General features: G+C 39.1%; 1 protein-coding gene across 2 annotated transcripts in view; it reads right to left on the reverse strand.

Annotated features, from left to right (window-relative positions):
• kcnj6 (potassium inwardly rectifying channel subfamily J member 6) overlaps nucleotides 1-26,011 on the reverse strand; it is a 173,969-nt gene that overhangs the window by 28,523 nt on the left and 119,435 nt on the right. For both annotated transcript variants that reach the window (XM_008107530.3, XM_062975088.1), the window contains exon 2: nucleotides 415-1,335. In XM_008107530.3, coding sequence (XP_008105737.1) covers nucleotides 415-1,312 — 898 coding nt within the window. In that variant the 5' untranslated portion in view covers nucleotides 1,313-1,335. The remainder of the gene's footprint in view (nucleotides 1-414; nucleotides 1,336-26,011) is intronic.

Here is a 26,011-nt window from a genome sequence, read left to right on the forward strand (position 1 = left end):
GAGAATAACCCCATAATTCAACATACCTTTCCTTGGTGCACAATTTTTGGCCTTCCTTGTGATAAACTGAATATATTTGAAAGTTAGTGCAGGATCAGGTTCACAGATGCATAAATGCACAAACAATACAGCATTCTGACATGATTTTTACTGATTCCAATCAGCGGTTGAGAAAATCTGCCCCTTTTTTTTTTACTCTATGACTACTTTTTCATTCCTTTTTTTATCACACACTTGCTATAGGAACAAAGTTAACCCTTAGACCTGAGGATACATGGTGTGACAAACATTGATAGATTAGCTTTTTGCATATTTATGCAGGTTACCTTTTGGCTCTTATACAATGCAACATATCCCTTTAATGTTTTAGAAGAAGTTTCAAATTACAGTAAACATGCAGAAAAGAAATGTTACCTGTTGCTTCCACCATTCCTTCTAGGATTACAACTATTTCTAATTCTTCTTTGGGCAATTGGGCTTTGGAAATCTCCCAGAAAGGACTCTGTTGGTTTATTTCATGGCTGATGATCAGTGGTGAAACCAAAAACAGGCGATCGTCCCCTGTATAATAACCCACATTGATATCTGTCTGATTAAGTGGTATAAATTCTCCCTCCTTTGTCTGTTTAGACTTGATCAACTTGGCTCGTATTGATGCTTCCACAATGTGTGAATTCCTAAGATCCCCAACGCGGAACATCAGGCATAGCTTTCCATCTCGCATGGAAATGACAGCATTGGTAGAAAACACCAAAGTTTCTGCCCTCTTCTTGGGTTGAGAAATTTTTACAAACATACAGCCAACCATGAAGGCATTAACTATAGATCCTAGAACAGACTGAACTAAAAGCAGGATAATCCCTTCAGGACATTTGTCTGTGATGACCCGATAGCCATATCCAATTGTAGTTTCTGTCTCTATGGAGAATAAAAAGGCTGAGACAAACCCATTGAGGTTACTGACACAAGGGGTCCATTTCTTATCTCCTATGTGCTCCATATCTCCTCGGATGTATGCAATTAACCACCAGATGAATCCAAAGAACAGCCAAGTCACAGTGTAAACCATGACAAATATAAAAAGGTTGAATCTCCACTTGAGGTCAACCAAGGTAGTGAAGATATCAGTCAGGTAACGATAAGTCTCTCTTACATTTCCATGGTGAACGTTGCACTTTCCATCCTTCCTAACGTACCTCTGGATTCTTCTCTTGGTACATTCTTTGTTTAAATGCTTTGGCAGATCTTCTCTGGCTTGTTTTGGCAACTTTGGTGGATGAATTGTAACAGGGCTCTCCACGTCCTGCTCCATTGAGTCTCCTTCCAGCACATTAGCTGCCATTAAAGAAAAAGAGAACATAAATACTTCTGGAACTACAAAAGACTGATTTATCAGCACATTAATACTTACTATATCAGTAATATGAAACAACTAAAGATTTTCTGGGGGATACTAAAGCATTAATAGTAGACTTACCAATAAAAGGACCAGCAGCTGGCTATATGATTGTTAACTTTGATTGATGGTTCAAATAAATAGCCTATTTCATTTTCATTATAAATTTATGATTACTACTATTTATTACATTTGGTGGTGGTGGTGGGGCACAGGAATTTAGTCTCAATTTTTCCTACAGGAAATTGAAGTAGTTTAAGTTGTAAGATGGCACCCAGGCCAAGATCACTTTGTCAGTTTAATGGCTGAGTAGGGATTTCTATAAAGGCTGGTCCAAACTTTGATCCATATTGGTCTTCTGAGAAATAGCTGCTGTGTTAATGAGGAATACGGATTGGCCATGAGTTTGAAAGCTAAGTTGTATAGACCCAATATTGGGGATTTCTAATTTCCAGAATCATGTATTTTGCATCCATGGATTCAGACATCCATGACTTGAACATATTTTTAAAATTCCAAAAAACTAAGCTTGGTTTTGCTGTTTTGCCATTTACTACACCATTGTATATCATGGGATTTGAACATCCATGGATTTGGGTGTCCACAGGAGGTCCTGGAACCAAAGCCAAGGACCTATTGTACAGAGTAATGTTTTCAAGCAAGGATAGGGATCATATGGCTCCCCGGGTATTGATGAACTGAATCTCTGTCAGCATCCCTGAACTATGACTATGATGACTATGGCTTCTCAGTCTTGCAGTACAAAAGCCACATCTGAATGTGCATACCATTCTCACCCCGATTTAAAACAAACATTTTTGTGGTTTACCCTTCTTTCTTAGCCTTAGGAGCAGATTAAATCCACAAGTGAACATTAGAAAGTAATAGTAGAGGGCCAGTGTTGTTTAGTGGCTTGAGTGTTGGATTAGGAAGGCCAGACCTCAAATTCCAGTTTAGCTATGGAAATCCACTAGGTGACCTGTCAGCCTCAGAGGAGGGCAATAGCAAATCTCACCATCTTAGGATCCATCTTAGGGTCACCATACCTCAGAAATGACTTCAAGGCAGGGGTCCCCAAACTAAGGCCCGGGGGCCGGATGCGGCCCTCCGAGGTCATTTACCTGGCCCCCGCCCTCAGTTTTATAATATAATATAGTGTATATACATATAACATTGATAATAATATTATAATGTAATCTATATATATAAAAGAGTGATGGCATCAGGGCAGCGGACAAAACAACAAAACTACAGGCCCCCCAACCTCAAAATTTGACAACACAACCCATCATTCACGGCTCTAGGTTGATACAACAAAAAGAAAAGAAAAATAAAGTCCTAATTAGAGGGAGACGAATAATAGTTTTTATCCAATTGCTGCCAGTTGGAAGGCTAAGCTCCGCCCACTTGGTCTCCTAGCAACCTACTCAGCCCAGGGGACAGGCAGAGTTAGGCCTCACTTAGGTCTTTTCCACAGATTATCTAATTTGCACTGGATTATATGGCAGTGTAGACTCAAGGCCCTTCCACATCTATATAACCAATTTAGAATCTTATATTATCTGCTTTGAACTGGATTATCTTGACTCCACACTGCCATATAATCCACTTCAGTGTGCATACTAAACATAAAGACAGCCATACAACAGACATTAAATACAACCACTACCTCAACAATTTCTCACCAACACCACCACACAACGCCACAGCAACGCGGGGCCGGGCACAGCTAGTACAATATAACACTAATAATAATACCATATAATAATATTAATTATATATTCTATATGACATATAATATTACTAATAATATTACAGTATAGTGGTATAGTTCAATATAGTAATATATAATGCTAATATTGTGCTATGCTAATAATATAATATATTGTATGTACATATAATTTGTAAGCCACTCTGAGTCCCCTTTGGGGTGAGAAGGGTGTGATACAAATGTAGTGAATAAATGCAGTAAATAAATAAATACATTTTAGACTTAGGCTCACCCAAAGTCTGAAATGACTTGAAGGCACACAACAACAACAGCAACAACAACAACAACCCTAATTAACTTGACTATCTCATTGGCCAGAAGCAGGACCACACTTCCCATTGAAATCCTGATAAATGTATGTTGGTTAAAATTGTTTTTATTTTAAAATATTGTAATGTTCTTTCATTGTTCTTGTTGTTGTTTTTGCACTACAAATAAGACATGTGCAGTGTGCATCGGAATTTTTTTTTCAAATGATAATCCGGCCCCTCAACAGTCTGAAGGATTGTGGACCGGCCCTCGGCTTAAAAAGTTTGAGGACCCCTGCTTCAAGGCATACAACAAAATTAGTAACAATTTTTCATGTTGGTATCCACTGGGCCCCTGGTGGTGGCGCAGTGTGTTAAAGCACTGAGCTGCTGAACTTGCAGACCGAAAGGAATGAGCGCCCGCTGTTAGTCCCCGCTCCTGCCAACCGGCAGGAAGGTAACGGTGGCCCATGCAGTCATGCTGGCCACATGACCTTGGAGGTGTCTACGGAGAACGCCGGCTCTTCGGCTTAGAAATGGAGATGAGCACCAACCCCCAGAGTCGGTCACGACTGGACTTAACGTCAGGGAAAACCTTTACCTTTACTTATCCATGCTAAAAAAAACATTCATATTGAGGCATGATAAATATTACCATAAAATGTAGAATGTTTCACAGTATGGCATTAATTCCTGGCACTGTTTTACTAACAGAATAGAACGGGCGCTGCAGAATTATTAAGGTCTCATGTTGGTTTGGATTTATCCAAATTACATCAGTTGGTTTCTGCTAGCAGTAGCTACTATTTTACCCGTATGTGACAGGTAGTACTACCAAAAATGCCTCTGCATTCTCTGGCATATACAGACAGAGAAACATGCTTATCTATCTACATATAGTGGAGTTCATTTCCTTATCATACTTCTATGCACATGCATATGGTTTCTTTAAGCCCACTGAGGTATCCTTTTCTCTCTCATACACATGTCCAAAACAGCTTGTACACAAGAGACCTATTTCTGAAATGTTTCACTGCAAACTGCAGGTGAAGGTTTACATGATGAAATATTCCTCTGTAAAAATTCAGCCCAAGAAATTCTGCTGATGAGGTGAAGGACAAATCTCCCTATCTGCACCGTATTCCTCATACAAAAGCATCCAGTCTGGTAATTGAATTTTACTTTAATGCTGGTTTGGGGACAGTGTCCGCTTACTACATTTGGAAACAGGAAATCAGACCAAGAGACACAGGAAAATTCAGTATATATTGCTCTTTCTTTCTACACTTCATTGTCATTCCTTACCTCCCATTGCAACATCATTCACATTAGTGGTAGTTCTAATCCTACAACAAAAAATCAGCCACCAGGAGAAAGCTGGAATTGTAGTTTTTTTAAGTGCATAGCATTTTGGTTTGTCTGTTTATATCTCTATATCTCTATCTATACACATATAGATGTGTATTTTTTGGGGCGGTGGTGTTATTTTTAAAATTTGCGACATGACATAGAACCACAGCATCAATTTAGAGACTGAAAACTGAAATAGGGGCAATTTAAGATTAGACTTTTTGAAAAATCCAACGAATGAAGCAAAAGCTTCATCTGGAAAAGCCTCACAGAGTCTGCTGATTGTGCTGACCGAAAGGTTTGCAATTCGAATCTGGGGGGGCAGGGCGAGCTCCCACTGTTAGCCCCAGCTTCTGCCAACCCAACAGTTCGAAAACATGCAAATGTGAGTAGATTAATAGCTACTGCTCTGGCAGAAGGGTAATGGCGCTCCATGCAGTCATGCCAGCCACGTGACCATGGAGGTGTCTACAGACAACGCCGGCTCTTCGGCTTAGAAATTGAGATGAGCACTATCCCCCAGAGTCAGACACTCCTAGGCTTAATGTCAAGGGGAAACCTTTACCGTTTACTATGACAGATAATTCTTCAGAATCACAGTCACTTTAATTAAATAATCCCTTGAGTTTCCTTTGCTTTGCTTTTCTGTTTTATTTGCTGAAATAGAGATCTGTTTCTTTCTTGCAATAAGTATGTGTTTGTTTTTGCAGTTATTATGATGAACAGAACATAATTTGAGGCGTATTGCTATGGGGTGATGTAGAGGGATGCTACCACCCAGTTATTGGCTATTGTGTTCTGGAGTAGCAAAGGACTTAACAGCAAAGGTTGAAAATAGATCTAGAGGTATGCTACAGTTAGTTGGCTGGCCACAAAGGTGTAAACCAACCATACATTTTTATTTTTCCAATATTCTTGCAGCCCTTTCTTTTAACTAGTAATATGTATACACTTGTTTTTCAGTTTGAATCTGAAAAACAAGGAGATACCTAATCCAGCAACCAAACATGTCAATAATTTAATTCCTGGTATTCATATTCATCCTTCACATAGCCTGTTATGTAAGCGAATACACTTTCAATATGGAAGTGGAGGGAGGAGGGAAAGGTGACTATTTTTCTATTCTTCTTGCTTGGCCACCACACGTTTTATCACAACACAAGGGGATGATGGGTACTACGTGCCCAGGGCCAAGAAATATCCTATCTAAGACAAAGACTACTCTGCCTATCAAGAGGGATAGCTTATCTCTTTAACACAAGAGCATTTCCTTTTGTTATGGAGCCACACTCATGATGACAAAACATGAAGGCTAAGACCCCCAATAATAAGCAAGGGTGGAACAGAATAGCAGACACTGTCCTCTTTCTCTTCTTGTGTAATTCAAGGCAGCCAAGCAAATTAGGAAGACCTCTCTTTCTCCCTCACTGTAATAAATTGCATGGGGGGAATCACTAACGGAAGTAAGTCTGAGCATCATTTTTTACAAGTACAACACATTTTTAAAATTTTAATTAATTTTTATTTACATACATTAACAACTTACAGTGAAACAGAACACAAAACAATGAACATTTTACAAACACATAACCCCACCACCAAGGCCTGAACAAGTACAATTTCATTTACCATAAAATTTGTAAGTCAACCGTTAAATAAATGTCATATCCAAAATTCCTGACCAACAAGGTTGTATTGCTTTCCTTTTTTACTTTCTAGAACATATTTAATAAAAGCTTATCAGTATAAATCAAAATCAGATCTATTAGTTTTCCCCTTGAACACCCTCATTTTCATTGATAATTTATCATTTAAGGCTATGTTTCATACCTCCCCATACCATGCTTCCAGTGTGAGATTGGTTACTATCTTCCAATTCCTTGCAATTATAAGTCTCGCCACTGTGAGTAAAATAATAATCAATTCTTTCTTTTCAATTTCTAAATTCAACTTTGTGGCATCCATTAATAATGCTAACCTAGCATCTGGGGGATGTTTAATCCTATAATGTTACCGACTTCTATAAATATGTTCCAAAAACTCTTCAACTGGGGGCATTCGAGTCTGAGCATTATGGGAGTTGTGTGCGATTTTCAGGATCTGCTAACAATATTTTTATTCTATATCCAAGTTTCCTATCTAAGCAATGTCAGAAGTATAGGGCTGGGGCAGCACCAGATATTTTGCAGTTTGAAGTAGAGCAGCAAATGGCACCCCTACCACATCCTCCAATTGAGGTTCATAGAAGCCAAGGCCACATAGTTAGGCACACATCTTTCCTTTACTCTGGCATTAAGGATACAATAAAAAAATGAGAAATTACAAAGACTGTCCAAATCCGCTCTCTGACTTGGCTTCCATGAGGTTGGGCTAGCATTACCTGAATCTTTGACACAGCAGCTTTTAGCAGAGTCTTCTATGACCTCAGGTTTTGCACCAATAACTGTAATAGCAGTAATGCATGGAGTAATGGATAGCTCTGAAGAAAGAAGAAATCTCAACAACAGCATGTATTCTGTGACAAGTTGTTGTAGAGAACAGAGCATTGATGTTTCTGATTTGATAACAGATGCTGGAATGTTGTTTTTCTTTTCTCGCTTTGTTTTTCTATAGCGTAGATAGAGTTAAGCATGCAAAAATTTCTAGAGGGAGGCAAATTGCTTCCAAAAGGACATGCTTCATTTTTTTAATTGCCTCAGATCTTTTTTCAGCTGTCAAGCATATACCTGCCTTGCATCACCTACTTATTTCAAAGTAAAGATAAAACTTCAGCATGCAGTGAAATCCCTGTGTTTGGTTGTCAACCAATATATATAGCATTGAAAAAACCCTTGATGTTACAATTGGTACAGCAGCTCCTACACAGATCTATTGCTCTATATTACATAATGCAGTAGAATCAGAGCACAGAAGAAGATACCTATTAGCATGGCCACCGTGGGGTTTTGAGAGTCGTGGTCTCAAAAATATTTCTTACTTCTTTTTCTTATGCTGCGAGTTCAAAGGAAGTTTCAGCTGCGATGATTCTGAAGACCCAGTATAAGCTGTTATACCTTCATCTGTACCACCCCCTCCCTTATCCCCCCCCCCACACATTTTGTTCCCCTCCACTTTTATTCCCTTTCCTTGCAAGTCTCCAGACTGGAGAACAGCTTTCATACAAAATGCTGTTTTAGCCATTTAACTTTGCCAAGTGTGAAGGTGTCCCATGGCCAAGTGTTGACAGTTTAGATTCCTTTTGATGAGAGAATATACTGAGGGATTTTGGTGGTTTTGTGATACCTGTTTATTTATGGAGCAAAACATATCTAGAGCAAACTCTAAAAGCAGACCTTTAATTCTACATAAGCTCTTCAAACAGAGCAATTGTACCCTAAGGGAGTTTTCCCTTCAGCAATCTCAGAGTTGTCTCTCTCACAAACACTGTCTCCCTGCTCACAACTAACTGTAAACATTCCTTCCATCTCTCCTCTGTGTTCTTTTTATATTGATTTGTTGGCTGTATGATTTTGAGACTTCAGTTCAGCTGTCTGGTACTGTGTTCCCTATTGTTCAGGCTAGTTGATAACTGGTGTGCAACCAGTTCACAAAAATGTTATTTTACTGCCAATTGATACAAGTTACAAAAGAACTGTTATTTAGGGTTGTTGTGAGTTTTCCGGGCTGTGTGGCCATGTTCCAGAAGCATTGTTTCCTGACATTTTGCCCACATCTATGGCAGGCATCCTCAGAGGTTGTAAGGATCTCACAACCTCTGAGGATGCCTGCGACAGATGTGGGTGAAACGTCAGGATGGAATGCTTCTGAAACATGGCCATACAGCCTGGAAAACTCACAGCAACCCAGTGATTCTGGCCATGAAAGCCTTTGACAACACAACTGCCTTTTTGTTGACACTCTGGTTTAACAATGTTCTGGCTATAGAAAGGACCCCAAGGGAGGTTAGTTTGATTCCAGGTTCTGAAATTTTCCACTGCTGAAATAATGAAATAATGAATAACATAATTTTAGGGATGCAGGAGTTTAATGCTCACCATCTCATATGAAAGCCCATTTTACTCTCTCCCCTCCACTATAACTATGTTTAAAATTTAACCTGCAGTTATTTTCTATGCTATTTCATTCACTTGATTTGTACCAAGTCAAAGCACACACCTCTGCTTAAGGGTGTTTAATATATTTTATTTAATGCATCACATGTCAGTGAGCTATATCCTTTGTAATCAGTGGCAGAGTATAGAGAGAAACCAGCTGGATTTGCTTTTTTCCATCCAGTGCCAGTTATGAGGGTGAATAAAAACATATTATTATTTAAAGATTACAGTACTCCCAAGTACATTAACTATGGGAAAAGCTATCTTATCTGTGCTCACTAAATGGGAATTTAGTGATAACATTTGATAAAAAAAAGGTTCTCGTACAAATTTCTACAGCTTGTCATTTGAAGCTCAACAGAAAATATCTCTCCAGACTCTCGTTTTTGGAAAGGAAGTTAAAGTTAGACCCATGCTAAAATGGACCTAGACATTCAAAATATTATTCTACTGGATCAAACCAAGCTCTCAGTATTTTTGTCTTTTTTGTAGCCATACCAGATTTTACCAGAAAATCTACCTGCAAGGTGTGAAAATGGCCTCTTGCTCAAACCAATCAATTGCCTGTAGACATAGATGTTCGGATTGTGTACTCTGGCTTATGGACCAAAACTTGACAGAGCTGTCACAAAATTCAAGTATATTAGCAGTAGAGCTTACTGGCATATGCTGAAAAGAGGAAACAGGGTTGTTGGTAGAAAGGGTGATCTTGTTTGCTGAGTCAACTCTAATTTGGAGATGTTCTTTTCAAAAGAAGAGCCATAGGATGGGGAAAGGGAGTAACTCCATGGGTATTTGTGCAAATGAGAGATGGCACCAGAGACAGCCTGAAGTGAGGATATCATTAACCAAAGGAATACTGAACTGGTTTGCAAGGGAATTTCAGCTTGCCACCTAAGCACTAATGCTACAGAGAATTTTTAAAATATATAAATAAAACATGAGCCTTTGGAGAAGAAAGAGAATATGAAGAACTCAAACTTGTAAACAGGCATGCAAAAGAAATGGAAAAAGGGGGAAACCATGAAGAGAAATACAAATAAATAACCATTGCTTGTTGGAGAGGTTAAAAAGAATGAAAATATGTTTTTGGCTATGTGCTATGTGCAGAGCAAGAGGAAGAATAGGGAAATGTATTATTTATTCATTTAAAGTATTTCTGTATCGCCTCTCAGCCTACTAGTACTCCCAAGGTAATGAACAAATAAAAGCCAGTGAAGGCAATAGAAAGATAAAACACATTAAAACAATATTTTAAAATACCTAAAAGCAGTCTAAAAGGGATTCTAGGTAGGGCCACTGTGTAGAGAAGCTGGTAAAAAGGTAATAGGGGACAGAGGGAAGGCTGATTGTATAATACTTTATTTGTCTCTGTCCTTTCCCAAAAGGAAAAAAAGTGCTTCAATTGGTGAAAATAGAATAAATCATGCAGAAGGGAGAGAATTGCTCACAATCAGTAAATAGGTAGTAAAAGAATATCTAGCTAATTTAAATGAATTCAAGTCTCCAGGGCTAGAGGTCCTATATCTAGGAATACTATAAAAGCATGCAGATGTAATCTCAGTGAGATCAGTGAGACTTATTGGAGAAAAGGAGCAGTCCTAGTTGATTGAGGAACAGATATTGAGTCCATTTTCAAAAGAGGAAAATATGATCCAAGCAAGTACTGACCACTCAGTTTGATCTCAATAACAGGAAGGATTCCAGGACTGCTAATTTACAACCAGTTTGAGCATACTTAGGACCGTTCCACACAGACATATAACCCAGTTCAAAGCAGATAATGTGAGATTTTATTCAGCTGTGTGGAAGGGGCCTTAGAAAGGAAGACAGCAATTGCATGGCTTAAAGTTACAAGTTTAATAGATTAGGATGTGATATATCTTGATTTCACAAGGCTTTTATCGAGATCCCATACGATATTCTCGCAGAAAAACAAGACAACTGTAGTCTGGATAGGGTTACAGTTAGGTGGATCTGTAATTGGTGGACAACAGATCAATTTCAGAAAGTGCTCACCAGCTGTTGCTCATCTACTTGAAGAGAAGTGTCTAATGGGGAGACTCAGGATTCTGTCCTGAACATGGAGGTGTTTAATATTTGTGTGTACTACTTAGATGCTGAAATAGAGGGTTTCACAGTTGCAGATGATATCAAATGAATGTGAGGTAGTGAGTACTCCAGGAGATGGATGAGAATTCAGAATGATCTTGACGGATTATAGAAATGAGCCAAAACAAATTAAACAAATGTATACATTAGTCCATCTTGGCAGGAAAAATGACATGTACAGCTGTAGGATGGATGATACCTGGTTTGAAAACAGTACTTGTGAAAAAGATCTGACATTTTCCAGCGAGCAAAGATCTTCTTGTTTAAACAGCTCTCCAGCCTTGGTTGACCGAGGTGGAATTATGTACAACTGATTGTGCTATTTAATGTGTAATGTGCATTTAAGTGTTTCAATGGTTTTAATTTTAGTGTTTTAAAAGTAGTGTTTTAATTCAATGTATGGTTTTAATGCTGTTTAAACTGTTGTACTCCAGATTGTGTAACAAGCAGGGTATCGATCAATTAATCAAATAGATAAACTACAAGCTAAGCTGTCAACAGTGTGGTGCAGCAGCCAAAAAAACCAATGCAATTTTGGGCTGCATCAACAGGAATATAGTGTCCAGATTAAGAGAAGTAGTAGTGCCATTCTATTCTTTTTTAGTCAGACCTCACCTGGAAAACTGTATCCAGTTCTGGGTGCCATAAATCAAGAAGGAGATTGACAGGCTGGAAGATGTCCAGAAAATGTGGTCCAAAATGATCAATTTTGGACATCAAGCCCCATGGAGAAGAGAGCTGATATATTTAGGCTAGAGACGAGGAAACGGAGAGGTGACATGATAGCTATCTTTAAATAACTGGATGTCATGCAGAAGATGGAGCATGCTTGTTTTCTGCTGCTCCAGAGACTAGAACACAAACTACAAGAAATTACAAAGAAAGACATTCTATCTAAATTGCAACAAAAGAGATTGTACCTAAACATCTTGAAGAGGTTTTTTTTCAGCAGTGGAATGGATTGCCTGAGAGGGTGGACTTTTCAAAGGATTGTTTTACTTGTGTATTCCTGAATTAGATGTTTTTGTTCCATCTTTAAAATTCTATGATTTAATAAAATACAACTAGAAAAAGAATGAAAAATTAGGAAGGAGAAAAGGATTACATATATCCATAGCTAACATGCCACAGTTGTCTGAATTGTGGGGACCGGGCCGAAAGCAGTAAGAGTACAGAAATTGACTACTTAAATACTACATTTGGTTTGTCTGGGTGAGCCCATAAGATCCAATATGCTATTAACTTGGATTTCAAGCTTTTTCGGGAAGCCACAATGGAAAAAATGGCCCAACTGAGAACTTATCTGAAAATGAATTTACCCTTGCTCTAACCATTACACTGCACTGGCTCCCCTCCTTATGCATTCTCTTCCCATGTACTGCCAAGTAAACATGAATACCTTCTGTACTCAGAAGCAATGAAAAAAATATTTCTCTGGGCACAAATCCTTTGGAAAATGTAAATTTCCATGAATATGTGGAGACCACCTTTTGAAAACCGCTAGTTAAGAAAAACATGACCTTGTTAGAAGTTAGCTCTTTGAATAAGTGATATTCACAAGCATTCATGGAACACAGGTAACTCAGCTGTTAAACTGACAAATCATGACTTTAAATTGCCAAAGATAAAAACATGCTACTACAAAAATATATTTGGTCAGCAGAGTTTTAAAGATGTTTATTTCTAGTTTCCCAAAAGATACACACTCCCTCGAAACCTCTTAGTTTAAAATATGCACTCAGAGATAAAAAAAACAAAGTCTTCTTTGAAAAATAATATATCTTGTTTACTCACAAACATCTTGTATTAATTCACCATATAGGCACATTTCTTATTTAAGTTTAGTAACAGATAGGATGAAGCTTCTCTGTGTTGAGTACACAGGATATCATTCTTAATCAATAATCCATAGTCTTTAAGTATAGTTGTACTCACTGAAGTTCGAAATCATACTTCTCTACTGAAGTCTCTAAACAGAAACATGCATCCACTGAGGTCTGGACACATGCATCTGCTTTCATTGAAGACCAAAGACAATACTGAATACAAAATGGAGTCCTGAGTCTGAACATGCTCAATTACAAGTCTATAACCCCCACACCAAAGAGGTAAGTCAAACTAGCAAATCAACATAAACATACAGGTAAGCAAATATATACATTAACAAATAAACAGTTAAGAGACTTGGGAAGTTGCTATTTCCAACAAAAACGGAGATCTGAAAGACATAGTAGGCCATAACAAGGAAACATTGCTCCTTCTCACTGGAGTTAATCAACTTGTTCACACATACTGTTATATGAGAGTTCGGCAAAGTGATATATTTTAGAATTATCCTCATTCCATATTGATGCATGATCTTTTCAACCTGCCTATCTTATACATCCTAAAATATATCCAGCATAGCTCAGCAGGATCACAAATAATTCAAAGCTTCTACAGCTTTATGAATTCTCGATAGAAAAAGTGACTTTTCAAAAGTTTCTTTATTCTTTGGTTGGAGTAAAGGAACTTAGGAAATTCAACTTTTAAGAAAGTATGAGGATGATTTCCGATCTAAAACTGAAAGTGTATAAATGAGGACTCTTTTGTAATTCACAGTGGGAAACAGAAAATTGAATACATTTAATCTCTTTGATCTGTTGCATTTTAGGAATACCAGAGCCAGCACTTTGAGTGTTGGATTAGGACTCTGGAGGTTGAAATCCTTACATGGCCATGAAACACACTGGGTGACTTTGGGCAAGCCACACACACGTACAGGCACAGAAGAACAAATGCCACCACGAAAACCCCATGATGGGGTTGGCATAAGTTGGAAATGACTTGGAAGCACATAGCTCTATTTTTCTGGAAGGCTACTACTATAGCACCTGGTGTCTATTTAGTGGTTTGACAGATCTCTTCCAAAAAAAAGATAAGATGCCTGAGAGTACTGTTTTAGCCTAGCCTTCTCTATGCTAATTTTCTCAGTCATTGGGAAAATTGTTCAGTGGCTGGAAAATTACTCTGAGAATCTCTTAGGCAGTAGGGCCGTTGGCCCGCTGCCTGGGGGATTCTGGGAATGGAAGGGGCAAAAGTAGCTTTTTCAACTTCTTTATAAGTTTTCCTTTCTTGCAGGGATCAGAGAAACAGATAACCTTCCACTTGTACTTAGTAAGAGAAGGGGATTGTGTACTGTTGTATGGATAAAGTCCCCTCCATGTGTGATACAGTAGTCAGTTGGGAGGCAGAATATGGCAGTTCCGAGTATGGCAACCCAAATTGAAAGTAGGATAACCACACTAAAAAAAGAATAGGGCTCCTGCCCCTTTAATAGTTATGTAGGGGAGAGAATGTATTAATTGAACTGTTATGTTTTTATCTCACTTTTCCCTTTATAGAGCATAAAGTAGCATGCAGAACACCCCCTCTCCCCTCTCTTTATCCTCACAATAACATTGAAAGGCTGGTCAGGCCATAAAACAACGTCACACCTAAATCACTCAAGTCCCATTCCAAAACCTGTAGAAATCCTTGCTTCCCTTGAATTGTTATAGGTGGCACAGATCTATCCTATTTTGCATCCCCAATGAGAGTGGAAATGCTTCTTTGATTTGTAGCTAGAATTTTGTGGAAAATGTTGTGGACAATGTTTGCAAAGCTTATAAAAGTTGAGCTGTAATAAGATGCAAACCCATAAATAGAAAACTAAAATGAAAAACTGAAAACTAAGGCTTTTAAAAATTAAAAATAGCTTTAATGGCTAAAAGGGGGTTTCAGTTTTTCTCTTTTAATTTTGTATCTGTTTACTGCAGCCGTGGATGATTTTCAGGCCAATACCTGGTGCTAAAATACCTTGCAAATGCAATCTGCCACTAGGCACTGCCTTCCCAAAGGCAGAGAAAGGGCCTGGAAAGATGGAGCAGATGGTGTTCTGAACAAAATGACATCTGACACACCTTGGTTACTTCCATATATTTACCCTTGTTGTCTGCTGCTCATACATAAATATACCCATCTTCAGGTTCTGCAAACAACATCTGGCAAGCCATTAATATAACAGCTGACTGTGATAAATTTCTATTATCTGCCACTGACTTTAGCATTACATGGTTGACCTGCTATTGGGCAATCAAACTCTCCGTCTCATTCACATGGAAATTTCAGACAAGTTCCTGTTGAAGTAGCATTGTGCTTCAATAGCAAGTTCATCTTGCTTTTCATCTGTTTGATCAGTTGTTACAATATTGCTATGCCTGATTACTTTCCATCTGCATTTCCCACCTTTTCCTCATTGCCTTTATTATTTATACATACATTTAGAGTTGTCAGTATTTTTACCCCCAAGGGGAGTTCTGTGCAGAGATTTTCCTTGTCACTGCATCTGAAGAACATGAAAAGGCTTGCCTGCTGATTCTTTGCTTGGCAGGTAATAAAGACTCCTACACTGCAAAATAGGAAGATGCCTTAAAGCGGGTCATACTGTTCACTGATCTATCCCAGTATTGTCAGTGGCTCTCAGGGAGAGGTCTTCTGCATCACTTACTAACAGGTAATAGGAAACTGCTTTCTGGCAAGGAATGAATTCAGTTTCAGGAATGTTCCTGGAGGCCACTCAAGTAATGGGCAAAAGAGAGAGATCAAATATTTCAGTATAATTTAGCTGAAATCCCTAAACAGTTGAGACTCCATTACTTGAAGAAGCACCTTTCCTTATATAAAAACATCTGATAATTGATGTCTGTTGGAGGACAGTCATCAATTATCAGATGATTTTACCAAATAGGGTGAAATACATGATTGGAAAGATATATAAGGTAAAAGCAAAGGTTTCCCCCTGACATTAAGTCTAGTCATGTCCGACTCTGGGTGTTGGTGCTCATCTCCATTTCTAAGCTGAAGAGCCGGCATTGTCCATAGACACCTCCAAGGTCATGTGGCCGGCATGACTGCAAGGAGTGCTGTTACCTTCCCGCCAGAGCGGTACCTATTGATCTATTCACATTTGCATGTTTTCGAATTGCTAAATTGGCAACAGCGGAGGCTAACAGTGGGAGCTCATTCCACTCCCCAGATTCGAACCACTGACCTTTCGGTCAGCAAGTTGAGCAGCTCAACGGTTTAACCCACTGCGCCATTGGAGGCCTCATGGAAATATAATAATAATAATAATAATAATAATAATAATAATAATAATAATAATAATACCTTTATTTATAACCCGCCTCCATCTCCCTGAGGGGAATCAGAACGGTTCACATGGGGGTCCTTTATTGATGTGGCATCTTTGTTATGGGTTGTCCTCCAGAATTGGTGGGAAATGTTGGTGTTACTCTAGCATTAAGTAAAAACATGGTTTTTAAAAATGAAAACCTTTGGGGCCTAACTGATTTCATCCAATTTGCACAGTGTTGGGGCTTATGTTATATCACATTCTTTTAATTGGTTTTAAATTGTCTGATCTTAAGAGTTCAATGGTTTAACATGTTTTTAGTTCATAAACATTATTCTCATTGTTTTACTATTCTGACAGGCTGAGATAGTGTGAGATAAAGGTTTTAATAAATGAAATAATAAACCCCTTCTACTTATAACTACAATGGGAAAAACCCACACAAAATCTTGGAAAGGTTGGTGCCATGAAGAAAAGGGCTATCTGGAAAAACCCAGAGGGCCAGATGTGTCTCCAGAGCTTGAGATTTCTAATTCTTCTCCCTGGAGATGCCAGGAATAGCATGCCTATGAGCATCCCCTCTTCCTGCCTGTTTGACTGAAACTATATGGGAGAAGTCACAGGGAGATATAACTTGGGATTGAGAAATTGTGTGTGAGATGAAGAACTTCCACTTTTTCTCTTCCATTAGTACCTCAGTTGAAGTAATGTGCAAAAAAGGACTACCATACCACATTATACATTAGTTTCAAAATTTAAACAAATGATGACATATTAAATTTTTATCCCACATATCTCCAGGTATGGAACTTATGGTAGAGAACAAAAATGTTTTTAAAAGGGAAGTTAAAAGGTCTATCAAAATATCTAAAATAATTAGAAGACATTTGCTTATACTATATACCAAAATTGATTCCAGAAATTTTCCTAGCCCCCCAGTGCGGGTTTTTAGAGTATATGAGGGACTGGATTCTTCTGTTTCATTGGATTCATGTTTTGTTATTAGATGTCCAGCCTGGATATTGCCCACATTTCCTCTTTGATTACCAAAACACAGTGATATGACAGTCTCAAGGGCTGAAAATGAACAATGTTCTCTCTTCCTTTCAAACAGAAATATTTGACAAAAAGTATATTTGTAGATTATAACAAATTACATTTTTAAATGAGTGCTATATTACAGTAATATGTTTGTTTACAACCAAATGAAGTGTATTAAGGATTTTGAAGAGGTGCCCTTTAAAGGCATGGTTATTACATTTTCATTACTTTTTTTACTTCAAGTAATGCATCTAATGGAAAAGAGGACCATAATTAACTTCAATGTTCTATTGGGCTGCTTAAGACTGAACATTTTACTTTGTATGCTTTGTATCTCTTATTTAAAATTTTAATCCATAGTGAAATATGCTTAATTTGTCTTGATGTTACTCTCATGCTTCTGAAATCCTCTCTATATGGCGAAAAACATACAAAGCAAAGCAAAATCTATCCATTTGGCTAATTTGTGTTTGTTCCCTGATACAACTTTTCTGTAACTCATGATTTAAGTTGTTCTCTGCTCAAATGCTAAATAACCCAGTAACCATTGGTAACTAGCTTTGAGAAGCAAACCTCTTAGAGTTTCTTCAGTTTCTGTAATGCACACTCTTAACTGCAATAGAGAATAGCTTGCAAGGGGAAGAAAAGAGCAACGAGAAAGGAGTTTCAAGCAAGCCAAAGTCCAGATTTCTATTTTGGCTTTATTAAAGATGTTTTGCCATAAAGTAGTCTTTCTTAGTGTGGCATAAGCCAGATGATTTACATTAGTCAGCATAGCTAATGGCCAGAGTTGATGATAGTTTAGCACAAAACACCTGGAAGCTGCTGCATGGGAGGTAGCTGCCATAAAATTCTGTCTATAATCAGTATCCTAATGGGGATTGGGATGCTATGGTTTAATTTATCTCAGGAAAATAGCTGTAATTATCAGACCAGGTTCTTGGTGTAGCATTTCTTTGGGGTATTATGGAGAATTTAAACCACTGGCTTGTTGATGCTGTTTAACGTGATTGATTTATAGCTGCTTGCTACTGTTCCTTTCATCTCCAATAATGTCCAGAGTGGTGGCATGTCAGGACCCCTGGGACACTGTAAGACAGTGGTTCTCAACCTGTGGGTCCCCAGGTGTTTTGGCCTACAACTCTCAGAAATCCCAGCCAGTTTACCAGCTGTTAGCATTTCTGAGAGTTGAAGGTCAAAACATCTGGTGACTCACAGGTTGAGAACAACTGCTGTAAGACATTGTAAATGGTGGCTTTTAGTGGACAGAAACCTGGCATGAACGGATCAACAGATACATGTTCTCCTGCAGTTAGGACCTGTTGGAGCCTGCTCAAGTGAACCTGTGTTTCCATAAAGCCTGGGTTAGGGATATATCTTGCTAATAGCTTTGGTTGGTTGGTAGGTACATCAATGAGAGAACATTCAGAACTTAGAAGGTGACCTAATCTCTCCTTCCTTGACAACTAAGTGGAGGTGACTAATGTAAGATAGGAGCGGGCAATTGTGGCTCACCAAATACTTTTGGCTTACTTGAGACTTTCATCAATCAATGGTGAAGGATTATGGAAGCTTCAGCCCAGAAACATGTGGGAGGTCACCATTGGCCAATTCACCCCTAATATAAGAGTTATGTGTAAAAACTAGAATTAGTTTTGGATACTGGATATAAAAAGAGGGGGTGCTGGGGCTTAGTTGCTCTGTAAGGCAGTAGTTCTCAACCATAGGTTCTTCAAACATTTTGGACTTCCATCTCTCAAAATTCTTGAACTTGGCCATCCTAGTAGAAACTGCTGAAGTCCAAGCATCTGGAGGTCCAAAGATTGAGAATCTCTAGTGTAGTATGTCTCATAATAGAGATTGCATATGGAATAGTGGTGAGGTGATGTTGTTTGTAAGCATATGCAAGGTGCTTGCTTCTACCTGTGCTCCCCACTGGTATATTTGTTAATATACAGAATCTTATAAAAATGTGAAGAAATCCTGAGTACTGGGATGGATTTTCCCTCAGAACTTTGGAAGCTCTCACCTTTTTGGGAAATCTGGATTTCATGATACAACCTGAGCAAAGCCATTGCTACTGCTGTGCCCCCACAAACCTTGGAAAGCCAATTAATTGAATGAAAACCAAACCACCAAGACAGATATAGGACCTAATGTAGATCATTGACTTTTTGAATAACCCTAAAATAAAACATTTCTATTGAATCCCATATTGGGAGAAAGCCAAGCAACACTGAGTTTCAGACAGAGGGAGGTACATTCACATTTGTAATGCAATACTGCTGATACTTTAAAATGGCATTCAAGAGAAAGATTATTTTACGGACTATACTCAATTTTCCTAGTCAATACTAGATAATACAGGAGCCCTCGGTGGTGCACCAGATTAAACCACTGAGCTGCTGAACTTGCTGACTGAAAGGTCGGCGGTTCAAATCTGGGAAGCGGGGTGAGCTCCCGCTATCAGTCCCAGCTTCTGCCAACCTAACCGTTCAAAAACATACAAATATGAGTAGATCAATAGGTACTGCTCCAGCGAGAAGGTAACAGAGCTGGCCACATGACCTTGGAGGCGTCTATGAACAACGCCGGCTCTTCAGCTTAGAAATGGAGATGAGCACCATCCCATGGAGTCGGACACGACTGGACTTAAATGTCAGGGGAAAACCTTTACTGTATGGTACTCTGTTGTTCTGTTAAAATTTGAAAATATTTCCTCAATATTACTAACATTGGAACTGCACATTCTGTGCCTACTGATGTACATGGGTCTGAAGTACTAAATACATGGCTTTTGCTAAGCACTTTATTTAGCAAACATTCTGATTCACCGTTCCAGACAGATTCATTGTGGCCTGTGGCAACTAAGGACTTGGGAGCTCTGGTATTAAATCAGAATGTAATAGCTTCCCAGGGCTTGAGGGGGTTCCACACTTTAGTTCTAACATTATTCAGGTGTTACTTTTCATTTTCTCCGATAACATTGCAATGATCGCTGGTGTCCTGCATTGTAAGATATAGCTACCAGAAATAATGATTATTGTTTCCCACCCAGTTGTCTTACCCTATATTTTCTCAGATGAAGTTCTCCCAAAACAGTTATTTACTGGTTGATGAAGAGTGAGAAATACACAAGCAAGCTTCCTGCTACATTTTATGAAAGCTGTATGCCCAGTAACAGGCTTCCACATGGAGATATTGCCATTGCCCTACATGACTGGTTGCTGATCCATCTATTACCCAGGAAATTGAAGGGTCAGGGGCTGCAGCTGGGGAGAGGTGGGTGTTGAGGGAAGATTTTAGTTGGTAGGTTGGGAGTAAGTTCTGATCTCCCCTCCAAAAAACTCAAGTTACACTGACTTATGGCATTGTAATGCACCAGACAAAATATATTACTATTTTAGGAGGGAATCCAGATGGCTGACTTTGGAGTGTTGCATTCTGCAAGAATCTTGCCCCCATTTAAATCTCTTTCATTCTGTGTTCCCTTTCCACATTACTGGTGGTCCATGCTTTGGGGAGACTCTCCTTCATTCCTCAATGAGCTGCTGTGAGCCATTCATACAATTGTCCCAAGGATTGAGTTTCACCTTAATTATTAAGAAGGTGGATGTAGCCCTCACCCTCCTGACTGACCCCTTGTTCAAAGCAAGTAATCCTTAAACTCTGCTTCTCCTGAAGCCTTTCCCCTTCTTGCTAATGCAAGAAACTAACATTGTCAAGCAAGTACAGAGAGAACTTCTATAACTTTACAAATCAAAGTAATATTGCCAAGCCATTTCAAAGGAGGAATCTTCTTTATATCATCACCCTCAACAGGAATATATAAGTACTTTGCATAAAACATGAATATTTGACATAATTTTTTCCAGGCTAGATCTTTTGGTCTACTATGGGCAGCCAAAAGGGTTATCTTCCCCAGTTTCTTCTGTTAAAAATACCTCCCAAATATATCTATGTAGTCAGTATTGCATGAGGATCATGAGAACTGTAGTCCAAGAAAGTACTTGGCTAAACTACATCTTTTGGACTACAACTTCAATCATCCCTAAACACTGGGAAGCTTGAAACATGGAATGAGCATGTCTTCTGCTGCTCAGCAGGATAAGTTTTTCTACTTGCCAAATTTTAGTTTCACTTCACTTTAATTGCCAAATCCTGGGGCTTGTAGTTTGGTGAAATACTATAGAGCTTTAGTTCACGGGTGTAAATCTTAATCCTTCTCTTCTCAGGTACCATGGCACTTTCTAAGTATTTTATTTATTTACAGCATTTATATTCCGCCCTTCTCACCCCGAAGGGGACTCAGGGCAGATCACATTACACATATATAGGCAAACATTCAATGCCTTTTGACATAGAACAAAGACAAACAAACATAGGCTCCGAGCAGGCCTTTGAACTCATGACCTCCTGGTCAGAGTGATTCATTGCAGTTAATTGCAGCTGGCTTGCTCTCCCGCCTGCGCCACAGCCCAGTATTTCACTAAACTTCACATTCCAGGATCCCTTAGGACAGATCCATGAAAAGTGAAGTGATGTGAAACTTGATATAACGGTGTAGTGCAGACAGAGGTTATGTGCCCCCCTTCTAACATTCAGCCTGTTTTATCTCCCCAATGTCACAACTTTACTATCCTCCCTCCTAACTATTCTGTACCGGCAGGATATTTTTGAAACAGGAAAATCATAAATAAATGCAGAGACCTTTTAATAATGAATAAAATACAAGCTGTACCTGCTTCATCAGATTAAGTGAAAATCCTAAGCAATACAGTTTAAGATACAGTACATATCCTCCAGCATTTCATAGATGAATATCAGAACATGTGTGGCCAAGCAACATCAGAGTGTGATCAAGATGGTAAACATTATTCATGAGGAAGAACACACAAACTAGGAGAGACTGCACCAGTTTGCTTTTGCCTACACCTATTGGGATGGACAAGATTTCACTTCACTCCTTTCCTGACAAGTTAATTGAGCAGAAACAACTTTTGCATTTTGAACTCAGTTTCCAACAATTTAATTAAGCTGAGGACAAAAGTGGGAGCATAAAGGACATTTTAAAAGTAGCTGAAAAAGTGGGATGAAAAGATTAATCAGGAGGAGTGTCTTTCCCAACTTGCGACAGTTGGAGAGTATATTAGGGGACATTTATAAATATGAAGTACTAGAGCTTCAAATTAGGTCAGCTATCATGTTGTAAAATGCAGGTCTGAAGAAATTCCTACTGTTTTAATCTACAACACACAGCAGTACCATCCAGTAAAGCCACCTATAAGACAACATAGGGGTTGAAGTAAAAAATAAATAAATGGAACAACAAAGTTCCCTATTCCAGTCTATAAAACGCTCTTACATGTTTCATCCCTACTCTCATTTTAGGTATCTTTCACACTACATAACTTCAGCACTTTAAAACAACTTTAACTGCTGTAATACCGTCCTATAGAATCCTGAGATTTATAGCTTTTTGAAATGCTTCAATGTTTTTGCCAGAGAGTCCAGCTCATCAGCAAGCTACAAGTCTCAGGACTCCACAGGATGCAGTCATGGCAGTGGAAATGGCACTAAAGGGGTATAACGGCAGTGTGAAAAGACTTCAGTCTGGGACTTCTATGTAGAGAACACAGAGAACTGAAAGATGGCTTTACTCCATAAATAAAATGGTAGTATTTATTGCTCATATTGCTTGTGAATTGATGTACATAGAATCACAGAATCATAGAGTTGGAAGAGACCTCATGGGCCATTTAGTCCAAACCCCTGCCAAGAAGCAGGAAAATCACATTCAAAACACATTATTAAAGCAAACTGATCTTGAGAATAATAAATGGAATGGACAGGTCATGACAACCTTTGATTTTCAGCTTAGAGAGATTAATGCTGACACACTTTTGTCGGGGAGGCAAATGAGATTTTAATTCATTTCCAGAAGAAACGATTACCATGTAACATTTTGGAAACGTTTAAAGCTATGAGGAACAACTATATTTCTGCATTATGTTGTTTGGGAGAGTTCAAGATAAGCATGTTTGCTTGCATTATTTCTATTTAGGCAAACATTTTCCAGTTAATAACAGGAATAAAAAGCTGAACCGGAGAGATGGAAAAAACAGGAAACTAAGTAAATATTAAGCTCTGTTTTAAAGGTCATCAAATCTGCATGCTATGCACCTCACAGCTTGCTGTGTATGGGTTTGTTGTTCCTTGCAAAGGGTATTCAATAAATTGGACTCTATTTTCTTTTTTTTCAGAAATCTTTTATTTTCAGTGCAGTAAAATACTGACTGCTCTGTGCATGTTTTCTGTACACATAGTTGTTTATGTACAGCTGAGATTACTCCAGAAGTACTTTCAATAACCCTAACCCCAACGACGCTCCATGCAGTCATGCCGGCCACATGACCTTGGAGGTGTCTTGGAGGTGTCTACGGACAACGCCGGCTCTTTGTCTTAGAAATGGAGATGAGCACCAACCCCCAGAGTCGGTCACTACTGGACTTAACGTCAGGGGAAAACCGGCATGACTGCATGGAGCGCCGTTACCTTCCCACCGGAGCGGTACCTATTGATCTATTCACATTTGCATGTTTTTGAACTGCTAGGTTGGCAGAAACTGGAGCTAACAGTGGGCGTTCATTCCGCTCCACGGATTTGAACCTGGGACCTTTCGGTCTGCAAATTCAGCAGCTCAGCACTTTAACACACTGTGCCACCAGAGGCTCCGGAGCTTCCTTATGCAAGGATAATTTAGAAATAGTTTGCCATTGCCTTCCTACAACATTCCTTGGGGGTTTCCCATTCAGTACTAACCAGGGCTAGCTCTACTTACCTTCCACCCACCATGTTGTACCCCACCTTGAACCGTGAGGAGAGGGAGGTAACTAATAACAACAAAAAACCAGTACAAGAAAACTGCACTACAAACTAGAGCTGATAGCTGGCACAACAAAACATTGCATGGAAAGTTCCTTGACAAAATTGAAGGAAAAGCTGATAAGGAGAAGACCCTGAAGAAGGAGACAGAAGGCCTGATCCTTGCAGCCCAGGAACAAGCCATCAGAACAAATGCAATTAAGGCCAAGATCGAAAAATCAGCTGATGACCCAAAATGCAGACTTTGCAAGGAAACCGACGAAACCATTGATCATATCCTCAGCTGCTGTAAGAAAATCGCACAGACAGACTACAAACAGAGGCACAACTATGTGGCCCAAATGATTCATTGGAACTTATGCCTCAAGTACCACCTCCCAGCAGCAAAGAACTGGTGGGATCACAATCCTGCAAAATTATTGGAAAATGAGCACGCAAAGATACTGTGGGACTTCCGAATCCAGACTGACAAAGTTCTGGAACACAACACACCAGACATCACAGTTGTGGAAAAGAAAAAGGTTTGGATCATTGATGTTGCCATCCCAGGTGACAGTCGCATAGATGAAAAACAACAGGAAAAACTCAGCCGCTATCAGGACCTCAAGATTGAACTTCAAAGACTCTGGCAGAAACCAGTACAGGTGGTCCCGGTGGTGATGGGCACACTGGGTGCTGTGCCAAAAGATCTCAGCCGGCATTTGGAAACAATAGACATTGACAAAATCACCATCTGCCAACTGCAAAAGGCCACCCTACTGGGATCTGCACACATCATCAGAAAATACATCACACAGTCCTAGACACTTGGGAAGTGTTCGACTTGTGGTTTTGCGAAACGAAATCCAGCATATCTATCTTGTTTGCTGTGCCATACAACGTCGTTGTGTTGATGATAATAATAATAATAATAATAATAATAATAATAATAATAATAATAATAATAGTAATAATAATTCCATGATCAGACAGGATCTGGTACTTTCAGGGTATTCACGCTAGATAATATCAGTCAACCCAGCATTCCTTATGGTGGTGTTTGAGTTATACTGGCAGCGCTGACCAGGGCTTATCACATATATTTGTATATAAGTTGACCTAATATATATGTCGAGAGTACGTTTTAAGGCTAAAGTGATAGATTGTTATATGACCTGTGTATAAGTCGAAGGTCATTCTGTGGAATGATTAAAGTCCCAGTGCTACCTCAGGTGGCAGCTTCACCAATAATCTCCCAACACCACCCCATTCCCTTTTTCTGCCTGAGAGAATTTTCTATATTTACAAGTGCTCTCTCTTTCTCTGGATGCATCTCCACTGTAGAATGGATATAGTTTGGCACCACTTTAACTGCTATGGCTCAATATTATGGAATCATGGGAGTTGTGGTTTTACAGTCTTTAGCCTTCACAGAAACATAGAATCATAGAGTTGGAAGAGACCTCATGGTCCATCCAGTCCAACTCCCTGCCAAGAAGCAGGAGAATCACTTAAAACACCCCCGACAGATGGCTATCCAGCCTCTGCCTAAAAGGCTCCAAAGAAGGAGCCTCCACCACACTCCTGGGCAGAGAGTTCCACTGCCAAACAGCCCTCACAGTGAGGAAGTTTTTCCTGATGTTCAGGTGGAATCGCCTTTCCTGTAGTTTGAAGCCATTGTTCTGCGTCCTAGTCTCCAGGGCAGCAGAAAACAAGCTTACTCCCTCCTCCCTATGACTTCCCCTCACATATTTATACATGGCTATCATCAGGGCCGTAGCCAGAAAAAAAAATTCGGGGGTGGTTTTGAAAATTTTGGGGAGGGGTTGAATCCCTAAACCGCCCCCCGCCCCCGGCTACAGACCAGTTAATATCTGCTTGAGATAGTGCCTGGAAGGACTCCTAATTTTTTGTGCCTCATAGACCTAGCATGGGGATTTGGTTAACCAGTTAAAATTCATGAGTAAACCAGGTTTTTTT

The sequence above is a fragment of the Anolis carolinensis genome, chromosome 3 (genome assembly GCF_035594765.1).
Source record: "Anolis carolinensis isolate JA03-04 chromosome 3, rAnoCar3.1.pri, whole genome shotgun sequence".
Classification (NCBI taxonomy): Eukaryota; Metazoa; Chordata; class Lepidosauria; order Squamata; family Dactyloidae; genus Anolis; species Anolis carolinensis.